Source organism: Zootermopsis nevadensis, unplaced genomic scaffold (assembly GCF_977971745.1).
Source record: "Zootermopsis nevadensis isolate Lab colony 2312 unplaced genomic scaffold, Znev_1.0 Znev_ptg000020l, whole genome shotgun sequence".
Lineage (NCBI taxonomy): Eukaryota > Metazoa > Arthropoda > Insecta > Blattodea > Termopsidae > Zootermopsis > Zootermopsis nevadensis.
In genome coordinates this window covers 15,350,724-15,369,771 of record NW_028259152.1, presented here as the reverse complement: position 1 = coordinate 15,369,771, position 19,048 = coordinate 15,350,724, and the positions used below count along the sequence as shown (strand labels likewise).

Sequence of the window (19,048 nt, the reverse complement as noted above, 5' to 3'; positions counted from 1 at the left end):
AAAGATTTTGAGTAACTTTGAACACGTCGTATAAATACTTCGGAGGTGTTCCAAGGGTCGTTGGCATTTTGAACTGAATAACTGAATTCATGTCAAGTAATTGGAAGGAGTTTTTCAGTGTTAAATGAACAACAAACTTAAGTAAATTGAATTATTCGTGTTTTTTCCGTCTAATCACAATTGTATATAAATAAAATTATACATAAGATATTAAAATATCATTTACATATTTGGTACAAAGTAAAAAGATGTACCAAATATGTAAATGATATTTTAATATCTCATGTATAATTTTATTTATATACAATTGTGATTAGACGGAAAAAAACACGAATAATTAAATTTTAATTCACAATATGACGCAATTATATCAACTTAAGTAAATTGACAAAATTCATTTAGATTTATACCGAAGAGCTTCCTAAACTTACTGACCATATGTTCTTGAAGTCAATGACTTTGGTCACGTAATTCAAAAAGTAATAAGGGGATACTCAGTCTCATTTTCGTCTGAACTCGTCCAATTAAAATCGAATTATACCTAAATCCAAATGCAACTTCACTATATACGGTGTTCAGAAAATCCATTTATTAGATCAGTTTAATGACGCCCACACGTTGCTTTTCTAAATCAAATTGCAATATTGTCGTACCTCCTACGCCTTCGAGCACCAAGAAGAATTCCTTAACATTTTTCCTGTGACCAATTCCCTTTATACATTACTCTTGAGCCATAAACCTACCGTCTATCCTGTTTTACTATATTTATTCTTCCGCGTATACCACAATAACTATAATTAAACATCCCGCAGTAAATACACAAGAATAGTTTTCTGATGAAACTCTATCGGTCTCACCGACCTCTCGTGTTCCTAGCAAGTATAGGAATACATTCGTGTTTAAAAATACAGTTTATAATTCCGTTGTCATTGTCGACCGTCCATTACATACATAAAATAAACTTCTCACACGAATTCTCCTACTTGTCTATTCCCTCTATAAATTGACATAAATAATATTTTAAATATATTTATTTCTGTGACCACAAAAGTCGAAATGTATCTGGTTATAAATTGACTGAACGGCAGATGACACATTGAGAGTTATAAAGTGGATGCATTCTACCACTTAACTCTTCACACAAAGCACGTTTCGTCATAGGCAAAGATTACATTAATAGCACAAATGGGAGAGACAAGACAGGGACACAAAATTTTAGTCAGGAAATCTGAAGGGAAGGAACAACTTCGGAGATCTAGGGGTAGATTTTACGATACTTTTAAAATGTGTATTGAAGAAATAGCCTCTGGACCGGATCAACTGACTCTGAAAAGAGCTGCTTTATAAATTTTCGGGTACCGGAAAAGGGAACAATTTGAAGTCCATCTGAGCGATTATCAACTTCTCAAGAAGGATTTTGTTGCATTGATTTACATTGTTCACCCAACAATTCCACTGTGGAGTCTGGACATCGTAATATCCGACAAAGTTTAATATTATAACAATTAAATCAAAAAAAAATATATACAAGAGAATCGATTAAATAGGATTACCACACCACAACATTCATTTCAGTTTTAATAACATGACGATCGCCCTGATGATGGAGGCAGCAAGGGCCTCTGAAACGTCGGTAAACTTCTACCAGACTACATGGCACAACCCAGAAGACCTCAAATCCTACTCAGTTTTTAAGCTTTATACAAGAGGCAGAAAGAAAAACTATTTTGAATTGAATGGCAGCCCCAATCTTCAAGCTTAAACAATTCTTGTTTCCGTCAACGCGCCTCGCCCACGCACAGGACGTGACGTCAGTATGACGCCAGGCGTCACATGATTCGTTTGAGCGAGATCCCACTCAGGTTTCGAAACAATTGTATCCGCACGCCTCATATTTTATTCAAACCCGCCTTGTGTTTGTGAAAGCTTTCGAAACGAACCACTAACATCACGTAAAACATTTTAGACTAACCGTATTGATTGGACGTGTCTAACACGTTAAATGGTTATATAATAATACCATGACGTCATCGCATATTTTTTTTCAAGTATTCGCAGACACGTTCTTCAGTCTTCGCGGAAAACTTCGTGGGCATGGAAATTTTTCTTGGCAAGTGAAAATTAACATGAAATATCTTGGATGACGTTAGGTAAGTTTTATTATTATTATTATTATTATTATTATTATTAGTGTTCTGTCTGAGGACAGGTCCATATGAACAGGATCCTTCGATCCTTTTCTCGGACTGGGACCTGTTCATATACGTTCTTGGCAGATGATCCAGAAGTGGTTTGCCATTGCCTTCTTCTGTGTGTGAATGGAGTAATTGTTGGGATGCCACGGAGAAACCGAGGAAGCCCCCGGAGGAAAACTCCGTGTTGCCTAGACCACGGCCTTGCCCAACACAAGTTATAAATTCGGGCACCGTCGGGAATCGAAACCGAGACCCCCCAGGATTACAAGGCCAGCGTTCTAACCGCTAGACCACCTCATCTTATTATTATTTAGTGTTCTGTCTGACGACAGGTCCATATGAACAGGATCCTTCGATCCTTTTCTCCGACTGGGACCTGTTCATATACGTTCTTGGCAGATGATCCAGAAGTGGTTTGCCATTGCCTTCTTCTGTGTGTGAATGGAGTAATTGTTGGGATGCCACGGAGAAACCGGGGAAGAAATGGCAAAGAATTTTACTCCAAATTCTGCACCAGTGAGGGAGAAAGTCTTGAATCTGTAAAAGTTCACTCCTTACTAAGTTATTTACTGACTACCTCTCTGACTCTCTGACTTACTGTCTTACTCAGTCACTCGCTGTGAGAATTACTCACAAATGGCTCACAAACTAACAAACGACTAATTGATCAACTGATCGTCTCATATAATCACCAAGTAACATTTGAACAACTGAAAACTTCTACGTGTTTTACATTCAAAAGGGGCCTATTTGTTTCCATAAAGACAAAACAATATTTAAAGATTCAAAATTGACAAGTTCTGTATTGAAGCTTAATTTAGTTTACGTACTGTTAGTTTTAAAATTATTCGACACTTCGATTAATTCTGTATTACAATGGAGCAGTGCAAGTAATAAACCAAGTTGCTAGACTCAATTTGGTTCAGAAACATTCAAGCGCCATGAGTATTTATGGCAATGCATCTTGGGCTCTTTACAGATGACGTAAAAGCAGGATCATGGCGATAAAAATGAACCTATGAGAGAAATTTAGATATAATAAATTAAGATAGTGCAGTTGCGTCATATTGTGATTTATTAAATTAAAATTAAATTATTTGGTTATTCCGTCAAATCACAATGTATTTAAAATAAGATAATTAAAATAATTAAAATATCATTCTGTGTTCCATATCGAATAATCGATTTACAATTGGAACATTTACAACATGTTTCGGTTTTATTAAACCATCATCAGTAATAAACCTTGTTTGGATACGGTAATACTTCTGGATCACCTCCAGACACATTATGCGTTGTCTACTATTTCATCTCTGACCGATGTAAACATCAAAAGCATCACTTCAAACAATAAAGTTGATCCATTATATGAAAATATCTAGACACGACCTCCAAAAAACTACACTACGAAAAAATTGTAAAAAATTATAATTGAGTTTTAAATTTAATATAATTTTACACCTGATGATGGTTTAATAAAACCGAAACATGTTGTAACTGTTCCAATTGTAAATCGATTATTCGATATGGAACACAGAATGATATTTTAATTATCTTATTTTAAATACATTGTGATTTGACGGAATAACCAAATAATTTAATTTTAATATAATAAATTAAGTAAATATATAGCCCATCATGAAGTTTAGGTTCTCACGTTAGTGAAGATGATAAAGTTTTTGTGTGATGTAACTCCGTGCAGACTCCTGAGAAGATGGATCTTCAGTAATCAGTCAATACACAAGAATAAAACTGTTTAATACCACTAATACAACACCAACTTCATTAAAATTTCTTCTAATGCAAAACAGTTATACACCATATGATTCCCAGCACATGTTTCGGTCCCTATAAACTGTCTTCAAGGGGGAATTAACTCAAACATGAAGCACACTGTGTAACGTATTACGTATGTATGGTGTGCTAGTTACTGATGATAAAAAGTACTGTTTTTGATACACTAAAATATAAAATAATAAAAACTTACTGAAACCAATTTAAGTCCGTTAAGAACGTATTATGAGGTATTTGAAATATAAAATAAACACAGTTATTGCATACTAGAGACAAACCGGTGATATTCCATTAATGTCACTAATCTCACGAGTATAAACTCGACTCATTTTGACCGAATAGGTTACATCTGAAGTTAGTTTCCTATGGAACACTAAACCGGCAATCAACAAAATTAAATGCATTTTGAGAATCACCAGGGCCCATGAGCAATTGTAATTTAGGATTTACAGAAAGTCCAAGGCTATCCAAATTCTGGTTCATAAGAATTTTTGTCATCCTACTGCCGGTATAAACTACCCGTATATGATCAATAGAATAAGAACTTGCCCTGACTTTAACCACAGAAACGGAAAATAAATACAAGCAGTAGATTACATTCTTAACGATCAACAGTTATCACCATATTAGGGTACTGGATCAAATTCAACGTGACCATGAACATAAACGTAATTAATCAACGAACAAAGACAATATACCTGATAAACTGGTCACCTTCAACAAATAGTTCAAAGGCGACAACACAAAATATCATCCCAAACTTAATACACACTAGAAAATAATATCTGACCTTAAAGAAGAGTTAGTTATCCATACGATAATATCAAAATTAAAAACTGGGCATACTTTTAGGATTACGTACAATAAGTAAGTATGGGCTTTAATTGCAACGAAAGGACAGAATATTCTGACCAGATTCTGAACGCGGGTCATCAGTTCAATAATTACAAGATACGAGGTGCGATCGGAAAGTTTCAAGACTGTGTCAATAGCGGGCGAACCGGATATAGTACGAGCTTCTGCCGCTAGTGGGTGCGGCCTACATTCATAGTGAATCAGTGTGCCAGCCAGCATCATCGAATTAGCATTTGTTTCTTAGTTACGGGCGTTTTGGTAGTGCATTACACCGACCCTCCTGCGATTTCGGAATGGCGTGTGCATCAAATTTTGCCAAAGACTCGCCAAAACGGCTACGGAAACCTATGAAATGCTAAAGCAAGCATTTGGGGAGTTCGCAATGGGTCGTGCACAAACTTTTGTGTGGCATTCACGTTTTAAAAATGGCCGAACCTCTGTCGATGATGACGAGCGTTCTGGACGACCATCTTCGAGCACAACACCCGAAAATGTTACGAAGATTCGGCAGGCCATTCACGAAGATCGACGTCGTACCATCAACGACTTGTGCGACATTGTTGGGATAGGCTATGGGACTTGTCAGCTGATTCTAAAGGAAGAACTCCACATGCGACGCATCGCAGCCAAGTTTGTGCCAAGGCTCCTGTCTGAGGACCAGAAGCAGAATCGACTTCTCGTTTGTCAGGAGCTCAAAGATCTTGCAAGAACCGACCCCAACTTCCTTTCTAAGCTCCGTGTGACTTCTTCCTCTTCCCAAAGATGAAAATTCAGCTAAGACGATAGAAGAGATTCAGGCAGAATCGCAGACGGTGCTTGACAGGCTGGCAAGAAAGATTTCCAGGGATGCTTCCAGGCTTGGCAGCGGCGCTGGGATCGTTGTGTTCACTCCCAGGGGAACTACTTCGAGGGTGATGGATTAATTTAATACCTGAGATAAGTGTACGGGTTTTTATAGGCGCAGTCTAAAAACTTTCCGATCGCAACTCGTATATTAAAAAATATCAATTTCTGACAAACAAGTCAATGTCTCGATACATTGGAAACGTTTAATTTGTATGACTACAAAACAGGTACGCTGCTTAATAACGTTTACGCCGACCTCTATAATTCAATATATGAAATACAAATTGATCGTTCCCAGTCGTAGTTCTCGCATTACTCCGACTCAGTTTGTTTCCGACAGCTGTGGCATGCACTTCGTTTAGGGGTAAGTATTTTGCATTTTCTATGTAGCACATGCCACTTAATGTGATTTTCCGCGTTTCCAACAGCCCTCAGTTATTCAGTATACATTACGTACGCCGGCCACGTGTAAAACTGTAAGAAATGTCACTAAACTCCGCACATTTTAACCTTTTCAATTCCTTTGTAATAAGTTATTCATGAATTTTTGTTAAGTTATGTCTACACGTTTTCCAATACAAAGAACACAGGACTAAAGCACGTAATTAATATCTCATAATATATGCTTACAGCTGTTTCAGACTTTTAAGTTGTAGGGCTTAGTGTATTTTATTTGGTTTTAATATTTTTTTGTTCATATAAAAGTTTATCTTAAATAATACCATTTACTAGTGAATACAACGACTGAATTACGATACACAGAGAGCACTCGTGACTGAGTTCATTGCTAGCTCAAGATATTCTAAAGGGGCCGAAATATTAGGTAGTAATCACATGGTACGTTTATGGTTTTTATCATCAGAATTTAAATAATATTGATGTTACTGGTATGAAATGTGGTATTGCTGCTTATTTACGCACTACTAAAGATACTTTTTAAACAGGATACTTAGGTAGAAATTTGGTATGTGTGAGGCATCACCATTTCAGTGACCTCAACGTGACATGAGTACATTCACTCAGATACTTACAGTTCGGAAGAAATTTGGAGGACAATAAATGTGCAAAATGTGATTTTGAAAATTAAACTTCGTGGACCTGACCAAACCTAACCTAATGCAACCCATACTGATCCGATCTCACAAAATTTAAACTAACCTAAATTAACTTAAACTAACCTAACCTAACCCAATCTAACCTAAAATAACCCAAGCTGACTTAACCTATCCTTACCCAACCTAACCCAACCCACACTGATCCGATCTCACATAATTTAAACTAACCTAAATTAACCCAACCTAACCTAACCCAACCCAATCTAATCTAATCTAATCTAACCTAACCCAACCCAACCTAACGTAACGTAATATATCCCTATCTAACTTAGCCACTGTGTTTATATTGTGACCTTCGTATGACCTTGAATTATCTGTGACCTCTAAATGACTTTAGGAGTGTCACTCAGATTCCTTCAGTCCTCTACGTATATGCGTGAGAGAATATTACTATAAAATAACCTTGAAATATTTCAGGCCTTTAACTCTCAAACGGTTTGCGTGATCTTGTCGTGGTCTCGACATGATCTTGGCCTATTAGCGAAATAATTATGACATGAGTATGACCAAAATGTCACTTACGGTTTGGCAGAAATAAGCGTGATAACAAATGACCTTGAGAAACTTAAAGACTTGTATCTCGCAAACAATTCGACTGATTTTGTCGTGACTTCCATATGACTTTGACCTATACGTGACCTATTATATACATGAGTATTGTAAGTCAGAGTCTCACTACAAACATATGGGCTCAAGTGGAATATTTCAGAAGCTGATGGAAAAGACTGGAAACGTGTGTGTAACAATTACAAGAAGTATAAATAAGGACTCTGTAGAGCAGGGGGGTCAGTTTGTGTTGAACAAACTGCGATAAGTTAAGTGCAAAACCGGTAAGCAAGAATGTTCAATTAACAGCGTGGCAATGCCGTGTGAAATCAGTGTGGGCAGTGGAGGAGTGTGTGACTGGGAGTGGCACAGCAGGCGCGCAGTACCGTGTTCGATGCTCGTGAAGTGAAATAATCTCCGATGGGAGAAGTTTGTTGACTATGAAGTTCTAAGCCAAAGCCCCAAATTGGTCAGATTTAATGTGTAATCAAACCACAAATGGTTGTGAGGAAGACTGTGGTTATGCAAACTGGATGCATCTGGATGTTAAAAATTTAAACAGCATCGTATTCTCTCCTGCAGGCATATATTAGACTCCAAATTAAAAATATAATGTAACCTAAACCGTGCTATGGAGTAAGAGAACTGGTGACATCATCCAATTAAGAGGGAGTCCAAGAGGATATCTCTGGCGAATTTTGTATGTGGTGCAAAAGCCACTGCAACTTTTCTATTCCGTTTCCGAGATAGTGACATCCCCTTCAAAGACTCCGCTGCGAAATCTTCGCTCTTTCCCTCAAAGTACTTACGCTGCTAATCCTCGTAACTTCATAGCTTCTGATCGCCTCATTTCTTGAAAAACATCGAACGACAAAAATAAACACAATTTTCGCGGAAAACAGGGAAGTGAAAAGTGAACTCCAATGCTGCACACTATTTTTATTTATTTAGTGTTCTGTCTGACGACAGGTCCATATGAACAGGATCCTTCCATCCTTTTCTCGGACTGGGACCTGTTCATATACGTTCTTGGCAGATGATCCAGAAGTGGTTTGCCATTGCCTTCTTCTGTGTGTGAATGGAGTAATTGTTGGGATGCCACGGAGAAACCGGGGAAGCCCCCGGAGGAAAACTCCGTGTTGCCTAGACTACGGCCTTGCCCAACACAAGTTATAAATTCGGGCACCGCCGGGAATCGAACCCGAGACCCCCCAGGATTACAAGGCCGGCGTTCTAACCGCTAGACCTCTGTGAAACAAAAATCAAGAGCTCGAAATTTCGTACGTCTCAGATCAGATGTGACGTAAGTGTACAGATGGCATCATTAAAATTATTACTGTATTATTTGTGTTGCATTGACGAGGCTAGAAGTGAGAGGGAAGTAGGTTTTTCTGGAATTCTCCGTGAAATTTTGCTAATCAGCATTCTGATTAAAAAATTCGTGTTCCAATGTTTCCACAGACAAACGATTTTATTTGTAAACACACATATTTCAGAATTTATTGCAGCCATCAATAAATACTTCGTGTAATTTTTCTATCAGCCAATAATATCCGTACAAAACTAGACGTCTGACAGTGTACTTAATCAGAAAACATTCAAACAGAAGTTGCAGAAAGCAATCAGCGAGTACGTCATCAACTTGCGTCTGTGGGCTTTGCGAACGCGACCATTCTCCAGTGTCTGGAACCGAATTCACAGGCAACTATAAAATATATTCCCAATATCTTCGACTCTAAATAACTGTTGGGCGGGCTTCCGTCTGGGTTAAATCGGGTAAAAATTTCATTCGACTAATTTTTACAAATTACTTTTCGCTTCTTCGGGGACTACCCTCTTGCAGTGGTCGGCCGATGCGACATCCACCAGATAATTTATACGTTTTCCCCCCTATTTTTGTTTTTGGAGGCTGTTAACCCAGATTTTTGATCGCATCAGCTGTTTTGAGGGTTTATTTTATTTCTTATTCTTCCCTGGCATTAGAACGTGTTACAGTTATTTTACTTATATTCTATTAAATTTCATAATATGTGCACACTTTATTTGTTAAATTACTTTCTACTTCATTTTCTAAATAATTTTGAAATGGTGGTTGATTCCTTTAGATACACGAACCAGTCAGAGATGGTACAATTTTTTTTACAAGTCCTATGTACGAGGAGCCATTTCTGTAAAAAGTCGATAAAATTTGGTATTACCTTCGTGTAACATGAGAGTTATACTGAATCGATGTTAAACAGCATTAAATGTTAGCACAACTTGTAGTGTAGACCACAAAAAATATGGGATTTTCTTTTTCGAATTTCTTTTAGTGGATAAACCAGAATATCTGATTCAGCGTTACTCTTGTACAACTGAAAGTAAGTTTTATGTATTTAGGGGACTTACCCCTTGGGATCTGTGAACAGAAGTCGGTCTGTAAGTTCGAACTTCATTTCTACGTCACTCAGTACCTTAGTTCTGCAGTCTCTCAGCGCGCATGCCCAAGGGACTGAAATATCGTATTAAGGGAAAAAAAAATATATCCATTTTACTTGTTACATTTATTCAGCGTCATGTAACTTTAATCTTCACAAAAGTTTTTGTAACTTTTAAAACATTTCCTGTGCCTCTGAAACGAAAAAAGAGTTTAAAAAATCTTGTGGTTGCAGATAAATGTACCTGTTGTATACTTAAGACTTTTGGTGACCTGTTCTTTTTAGAAGTAATTACAGAAAATTAAAAAAATATATACGTGAAATTAATCTACCTAAAGCGTGAGATTGGTGATGCGGTTATACCTAGCATTTATAAACTTGTGTTACGTTGTTTAACAATTTTTAGCCGCATAATTTACATACTGAAAGCAGACATGACATTTGAGAGTTCCTCCCAAGAGAAATTAAAAGCAAGTAAAATCTCGAAGATATTCAACCTTCTTTCGAGCTTTAAATCTGGAACCGACTTAAAACAAAGCCATTCGTGTGACGTTCGATTGAAAGATATTGATTTGGATTGTAAGCAAATAGTGGATTAGATCCATCAAGTTCTTCCGAACACAGAATAAAGAAACGAGAAATGTCTTCTTGGTCGTTGTGTTCAAAGGATTATATATAGGAATACATCATTTCTTAACCGAACGTCTTGGTTTAATTTGGTTCAAGATTGACAGTAAATTGTTATATATTTCATATATAAGTCTTATACACAGAGACAATCATATTTAAGTCAGAAATTTCAACTTTAACAAAAAGTAATAGACAAGTGGGGCTAGAAGTAAATTCAGAAAAAACTAAGTACATGTTAGTATCTCGTCATCAGAAGACAGGCGGGCAAAATTATTTTAGGGTGGCTAATAAATCCTTTGAAAGGGTTACAAAGTTCAAATATTTGGGAACAACAATTATTATTATTATTATTATTATTCAGTGTTCTGTCTTACGACAGGTCCATTGCTCTGCCCAAAAAGAGCTCTCCAGTTGTCCCTATTCTCGGCTTCTCATTTTAATTCCTGGAACGTCATATTCTTTCCTTGAACAACAAAATAACAAATCAAAATGACACTCATGAGGAAGTTAGGAGGAGATTAAATTCCAGTTCAAAATATTTTGTCTTCCCGTCTGATTTCTAAGAACCTGAAAATTAAAGTATACAAAACAATAATTTTGCCTGTTGTTTTGTATGGGTGCGAAACATGGTCTCTCACTCAGAGGGAGGAACACAGATTGCAGGTGTTTGAGAATCGGGTGTTGAGGAGGATATTTGGGCCTAAGAGGGAAGACGATGGGGCGTGGAGAAAACTGCATAATGACGAGCTTAAAAATCTGTACTCCTCCCCCAATATTGTCAGGGTGATTATGTCAAGAAGAATGAGATGGGCGGGGCATGTAGCGCGCATGGATGGGACAAGAGGTGTGCACCGGGTATTGGTTGTGAAGCCTGAGGGGAAGAGACCGCTGGGGAGACCTAGACGTAGATGGGAGGAAAATGTCAGGGGGGATCTATGGGAGATAGGAGTTGAAGGAGACTGGATTTTGTTGGCCCAGGACAGGGTCCGGTGGAGGGCTTTGGTTAATTCGGTGATGAACCTTCGGGTTCGGTAAGCCATCTAGTTAGTTAGTTAGTTAGTTAATGCTCCTTTCTATATCCGAATTGCTATCAGAAATGTTCCATAGCTCTAACTGAAAAAACACACGTAAATTAGTCACGTGTTAATCCGTACTAATTAACATAAATTTTCACCGTCTCCATTAATACTGGAAGAAAATCTGTCACGTTTTCATTTAAAGGAAGATTCCTACAAGATACATTAAATAAATCACGAATTATATTTTTAAGGTCCGAGAGACCTTCGTTCTTGTTATTGCAGAAGGTCCTGTGTAAGACAGAATAGGTCGTGACATCTTCCTCGACGCCTCCAATACGCGACATTTTCAACTAGGGAGTCCTTACAACCTAACTTGTCTTTAGCACTACTTTCGGCTCAAATTAAAAATATATTACGAATATTATTTTTGAGACTTAAATATTTCCGTTTAAAACATTTCATATTAATTAAAAGTTGGCGCACTATATATATAACTTTGAATGACCCAAACACGGCATATTTAACGTCAAAGCAGGTCGTAAAAATGCCGTGAACTAATTTATATATGAAAATTAATTGTTCTGTGGATGGCAATAAATAATGGAATTGAAAAAATTACAATCGGAATGCTACAATATAATGTTTTTATTAATGGAAACTGAACTGGAAGAATTCTGTCTCACGAGTTGTTCCATGCATGGTGGTGACAACAGCGTGTGTTTCCTTTTAAAAATAATTTGTGGCCAGTGATATCTAAAAATTTGCGATTTTCCACACATATTTGTTCTGTCCTCTACATGTGTTAGAACTTACGAGAAGTTTCTCGCAAGGAGGCTTAATTTCTTCAGCAGATGTTGGCGACACAAATGCTGTTTGATTCTCCCCTCTACCGGCCGTTTTCTCATTCAACATGAATCCACGTCTCACCACTTTTCCAGTCATGGCGTCCTGCAGTCGCTGAAAGTCCACAAACTCGTCTGTAGAAAGAAACTGATATTTCCATCACAGGAGTAAGAAGGCACTTTGGCATATTTTCTATCACAGTGATTTTAGTTTAATATTTCACAGCAATCTCCTTATCTCTAACATTTCGCAGGTAAGTAGCATCAGCAAGATTACGTGTTGGTAAATATTTGTCAGACCTTCAGAGAGAGAAAGACGTATGTTTACTTTAAGTTTGTCACAAGTGTCCTATTTCGGTGCTTTTATAGTAAATGTTAGATGTAAGAGGATTTATAAACTATCTACTGACTGTTCTACTGTTAATGCATAACTTCTTGTACCGTTCAGACTTGTTTGGTTAAGAACATAATAAGATGGCGGTTCAATTTTATCGGACTGAGATTTAGTGTATTATTGTAAGCGTCATGATGGTGCCTGTGGTCACCACCACAGGTTGTTCAAGAAAGTGAAGCCGGTGAGATCATGATAGTGATGAAATTGAGAGGCTCATCCAGAATTTTCGAAAAACTGTTTTTTTTAATCACAGAAATTTATAAACGTTGTTTTTGCCTTGAAACTACATCTTTTCTATGTGAGAATCCTGAATTTTTAAGTAATATTTTAGAAAACGTTCTCTCCTTTCTTACATTTTCATTTACGTATTTGGTTGAATTTTCTTCCTTCGACAAGTTTCACCTCCTCCTGTTCAAGGTTATCCCATTTTTTTATGGTTTGGTTAACAAAAAATTGAAAATAATATTAAACTTCTGACGTCAATCATAACGCGACTTCTATTGCTTCTAACCACTGCATTAGTTTCTTTAACACGACAAAGGAAAGAGAAGAGCAGCTGAATAATAATTAACAGACAAAGAAAACTATTATTAATATATTTAATTAACTGAACTGCGAGTTCCAATTATTTGTCTGTTCGTCTGAACAGTGTGCAGTGCTGCGCGCTGACGACGACTCACAGAACTACCTGGTGACTTCACTGGGCCGATCGCTACTCCACATATCTGGCTTGAACCTTCAACCGACATATTTTTGCCCCGTGATGCATTGTTCCATTCACAGCTAGACCCCCCCCCTCCACCCCAAGGTCCGACGGTCCTTTGTTTCTATTTCGCATCTTCTTCAATATTTCCCTTTTGTCATTTATTTCCCTCATTTCCCCTCCAAATACTCTTGACAGGCTGACTGCAGCCATCACCGATGTTTTCCGCTCCTATATACATGTCCTCTGAGCTGGACTGAAAGTAATAAAGATAAGAGAACAGTAGTTGATCTCCCTCTTTAGAACTCACTATTGCACTCGTCCTCAGGAATTACAGCGACGGGATAATTAGTCTTATCACATCACAACGGAAACCTAGCTTCGTTACAAGCAGTTTTAATTAAAACAAAGCACTAATGGAATGACAGAACACAACAACGCTTCAGCACCGGAGGGACTCGTTTAATTTCACACTTAACAAGAATCGAAGAAGTCAGATCGATTAGATTAATTGAACGCGACAAAGTGATAGACGTGGACGTAGAGAGAATGTTTAATCCAATTTGTGACATCTTCAAAGCTTATATAACACAAGCTTCGTACGTTCTTGCGCTTTGGCAACATGGTGATATTACGTGTTGACGTCTCTCCACGCTTGACGTAAATTCATACATCAACTACACGAGCGAGAGTACAGAAAGTGACTGGAGCTGATTGGCTGACAAAGTCACGTGACAGTATATGCTCAGAAGGAAGTGCAAAACACAACATTGGTGAAATTTTGCGGTCGCTATACACTCATAAAGGGGGGGGGGTGAAGGGGTGGTTGAAGTGGGCCTCACACCTATATTTGCTTGTATCGGAGTTGCCTTTCTTTCCTTATATTGTTGGCTTACGTATATTTGTAGCTGATGTTGTCAGCAGTGGAAAAGGAATTTGTCAATTTTTCTATGAAAGCCAGTGGACAGGAAACGACAATATAAACGACTTCCGGATTCTGTTGTTGACGGCACAATCATTTCGTACTGCGCCAACAATGATGTTCTATTCGGAGTTCAACCAGTGGCGTTGTCGTTTGGGTTTATATGTTCATGTTATGTAAATAAGACACAGTTTTCTCGAGACTGTAGATGCTCTTAATTTAAATATGTTTTTATTATTGTAGGACCAAGAAACTTGTGGGGAAGATAAGTCAGTCGCAATTGAGCTGTGGTAGTTAGAGGGCTGTGTGTTTTGTTCAGTGCGATGTTGTGTGTCAAACAGGATTGTGGTTTCGGAAGAAAATTTTAAACCGGTGAGTTTAAAACAACAGAGCGTCTGAGTTCAAGCAATAATTAAGGCTGTAACTTAACAAATGACAATCATGAATAGGTATGTCGATTGTGGAGAGGAATTTTTCAAACCATTAGAATTATAATAATTTAAATCACATAAAATGCTTTACATGTAATCTTTTCTTAAGGGGCCTCGCTAATTAATCTCGCCCATTGGTTCCCGCTTCACTGTGTGCATTCCATTTTTATACGACGTAAAAAGCAAACAGTATTCTAAGAAACAAATGAAAAATACTGCGTATTCGAAGTTTATTCGCAGGAAGTTGAGAAAGCCCGTCGGCTATAACAGAATTCTACAACATTTTTTAACCCATGGCAAACCTTTATATGTCAAAGACACAACATAATTTCACTTCACGTTAAGGAGGTACGAAACTTCAAAAATAAGACACAAGTAGAATTCTCATTTGAACAGAATTACTTACATGACGGAGACAACTAGAAAGATAAGTTAGCCCACATAATATATTCATCACAAACGTGCATACAAGTTAAGCAGAACTAAGGTTGAAATCCCGAATGATAGGTCAGACTTCACACACAAAATGACAGATGGAATACACTTCAATCTCAAACATCGCAGAATCATTTGTAAACAACTCCAACACAAAACCGAGCCTCAGAGACTGGGTCGTATGATATCGACGAAGGCTTCAACCTGCTTCCCCGTCGGCCCTAATCAAGGTTAATTGTTCCTCTCCTTCGCACCCAACGCTTTGTTCTCGTGTCCTGCTCATCCCTTGTCTTTCATTCCACTTTATTCTATTTGTACGAAGTGTGCCTCCTCACAGCAGTAGCTTAAATGCTGCACCTCGAGGGAAAGCAGACTGGAAACTAGTGGTTGCAGGATACGAGAAAAAAAAAGCAAGTTTGTCTGAGTCTCTCAGGGACGTTCCAGCCGCATGCGTGGAGAAGGTCATGGTTTTCAGGCTCAAAGGACATCTAACCCTTCGTGGTGGAAGTCACGAGAGAGCAAATATGTTTACAATAAAGAAGTGGTCTTGCGGACACAGACCCTGAGTACAAACATGCTGGAGGATGCCCACAGTGTTGAAGCCCAGTCACTAACTAACTTACTAGATGGCTTACCGAACCCGAAAGTTCATCACCGAACTAACCAAAGCTCTCCACCGGTCCCTTTCCTAGGTCTCCTTCAACTCCTATCTCCCATAGATCCCGCCTGAGATTATCCTCCCATCTACGTCTAGGTCTCCCCAGAGGCCTCTTCCCCTCAGGCTTCCCAAATAGTGGACCCAACCAACCAGATGGCTTACCGAACCCGAAGGTTCATCACCGAATTAACCAAAGCCCTCCACCGGACCCTGTCCTGGGCCAACAAAATCCAGTCTCCTTCAACTTCTATCTCCCATAGATCCCGCCTGAGATTATCCTCCCATCTACGTCTAGGTCTCTCCAGCGGTCTCTTCCCCTCAGGTTTCCCAACCAATACCCAGTGCACAACTCTTGTCCCATCCATGCACGCTGCATGCCCTTCCCATCTCTTTTCTTCTCGACGTAATCACCCTGACAATACTGGGGGAGGAGTACAGATTTTTAAGCTTATCATTATGCAGTTTTCTCCATGCCCCATCGTCTTCTCTCCTAGGCCCAAATATCCTCCTCAAACACCTGCAATCTGTGTTCCTCCCTCTGAGTGAGAGACCATGTTTCGCACCCATACAAAACAACAGGCAAAATTATTGTTTTGTATACTTTAATTTTCAAGTTCCTAGAAATCAGACGGGAAGACAAAATATTTTGAACCGAGAAGTAGCAAGCATTTCCGGAATTTAGTCTCCTCCTAAGTTCCTCGTAAATATTATTTTGATTTGTTATTGTTGTTCCCAAATATTTGAACTCTACTACAGGACCAAAACGTCCTACAGGGAGCAGACGTGGAAAGCCGTATCACGCTGTCCTCAAGGGGGCGTAGTCCCGTGGTTATGCCCCTAGGGAACTCTCTCAGTCCTTCACATGTGATCTAACTTGAGATGTTGGAATCGCAGAGGTTCCAAGCCCGCGAAGTTGTCTTCGGAAGGGGTTACGGGCAAAGCAACAGGGAGCTCTCCTGTGGTACGTTCCCTTTGCACCTTAGGGATACCCACTTGACTTGGACGAGCCCATAAGACACTCATCTTTCAATTGGATTTAGTGTACCAAAGGAATTCTTCAGGCTAATAAAATATGTTTTTATGAATTCGCATTTTAGTATCGTCGGTGAATCAAGCCTCCGCGTCTCTCCGGTAACTGCAAGAGTGCGGTAGCAAACTCGCTGACCTTAGGAGACCGGAGTGACAGGATCAAGGGCGAAGCTGCACAGTGAGAAGCATCAGAAGTTTTACTGTTCATCAAATATTATCTTGATAATGAACTCGAAGAATATGAAATGGGCGGTGAATATAGGGCACATGGGGAGATGAGAAGTGCGTGCAGAATTATGGATTGGAAACTGTATTGACTTAGTTGCAGGATAATATTAAAATAGATCTTGAGGAAATCATTTTGGACGTCGTTGACTGAATTCATTTTGACATAGACGAGCCTTTGGATTTCGTAAAATACAGAATTTTCTTGACTAACAGAGCGTAATCGGATCTTCCGAAAAGGCTCTGTACTCCATGGAGTTCGTTATTTTCCTATTAAACTTAACACCACGTGGCGGCCGTGTCGCTGTCGGACGTGGAAGATTGGTAAAATGTTTCGTAATGTGTGGCCCCTCATAAATTTTCGAAAAAAAAGGCCATCTTTCCATCCTTATTTTTCGTGGTACCAAAAGAAACATGTCTGCCGCGCGAATTCTATAATTCGGTGTCTGTTTATTCGTCATATATTTCGATCAAATGAGACTAGAAATGAAAAAGTTTGTGTGGAGACACGTATTAAACGCACGTCCCTTTCAATTCTCTTTGAGCTGTGCTTTGAATGTTAAGAATTAAAACTTTAGATTTTACGAAACTTTTGATTGACATTTGACTGATTTAAACTTATAAATAAGTGTGATGGTTAAATACAGACACAGCGTAGTACAAACATTCGTCACTGAATTGCACAATTATTAGTTTGAAATGCGTACCAGCGACAAGATGTTTATTCAAGCATCAGAATTAATTAAAATAAAAGACTCCTTTCTGTACAATTTTACGTTCTAGAGGGTATATATTTTTTTTTATATATTTTAAATCTTGTCCGTCTAATCACAATAAATTCTTATTAAATATTAAAATATTACAATAATTAACATTTAAAATATTTAAAATATATAAAATTATGTTCTTTATCGAAATATTCGATTTACATTAGACCATCATTTTTCAGTTCAAACACGGCAATACTTCCAGACAGATGTAACTCCTCTACAACTTACATTTCTGGCTGATACAAAAAACACCAAAAACGTTCACCCACACTAAAGTCATATTGAGCATGATGTACATATACAGAACAACATCGAGTATGTTATTAAAATGGAATAAAATCTGGAAAAGAATATCATTTGATATCTGATAAAATGTACGCTAAAATAATATATAGAAATTGTATTTAAGTTATTATTGATTTGAATCTTTATATAATTATATTCACCTGAAGATAGTTCTTTTAGGAACTGAAACATGTCGTGAAAAATGATGGTCTAATGTAAATCGAAAATTTCGATAAAGAATATCATTTGATATATTTTAAATATTTTAAATATTAATTATTGTAATATTTTAATATTTAATAACAAGATTTAAAATATATATTTATTATATCGCAATATGACGCAACTTTACCATCTCATGTTCTAGATGGTGTTAATATATGTTGCAGAATCATTATAAACTTTCACTAATTTCTGTTTTTAATGAAAAATTTTTGTCCCAAAAGAAAACTCACAAAATAAAATTTATCGTCTTGTTAACACGTCACAAGACCCACTAGTTGCAAACCCCGGACTGGGTGTTATACGACGTCTTTTCTTGGCGTGTGGGATAGGGTTAACAGGAGGTCACGTCCACATGGCATAACGTGACTGTTTAGGGTCAGGAGGTCATCGAGTAGTGTGAAGTGGATTGCCACTTGAACCTGCACTAAAGTCAAACACTTGTTCAGCTTTGAAATAGGTATTTGAGCTCTCTGCAATAATTCTGCCTCCTTCTTCCCACAAAGAACATGACGTGAGCACGTGCACAGTGTTTCGTTTCCGTCCACATGTTGTGGCCAATAAATCACTCAACAGATTTCCATTAAATTTGGCATTGAACCCGAATTTATTTTTATCCGTATCGCTTCAATACAGGGATCAAAACCTTAATATTCAGAGCAAATTAAATTTGTTCTTGTGACGAAACATCACGTTTTGAAGACGTGTTAATGGA

At 37.9% G+C, this 19,048-nt stretch overlaps 1 protein-coding gene and 1 long non-coding RNA gene across 2 annotated transcripts in view; both read left to right on the top strand.

The window, feature by feature from the left end:
• The first annotated feature begins 2,074 nt into the window (after positions 1 to 2,074).
• Positions 2,075 to 19,048, top strand: part of LOC110835845 (uncharacterized) — a 171,399-nt gene continuing 154,425 nt past the window's right edge. Inside the window, exon 1 of the mRNA XM_087351905.1 lies at positions 2,075 to 2,150. Within this exon, the coding sequence (XP_087208031.1) occupies positions 2,141 to 2,150 (10 nt within the window). The 5' untranslated portion in view covers positions 2,075 to 2,140. The remainder of the gene's footprint in view (positions 2,151 to 19,048) is intronic.
• Positions 5,994 to 17,190, top strand: LOC110835846 (uncharacterized). The gene is made up of 2 exons (XR_002545034.2): positions 5,994 to 6,054; positions 16,900 to 17,190. It is a non-coding gene; the product is annotated as an uncharacterized LOC110835846 (long non-coding RNA).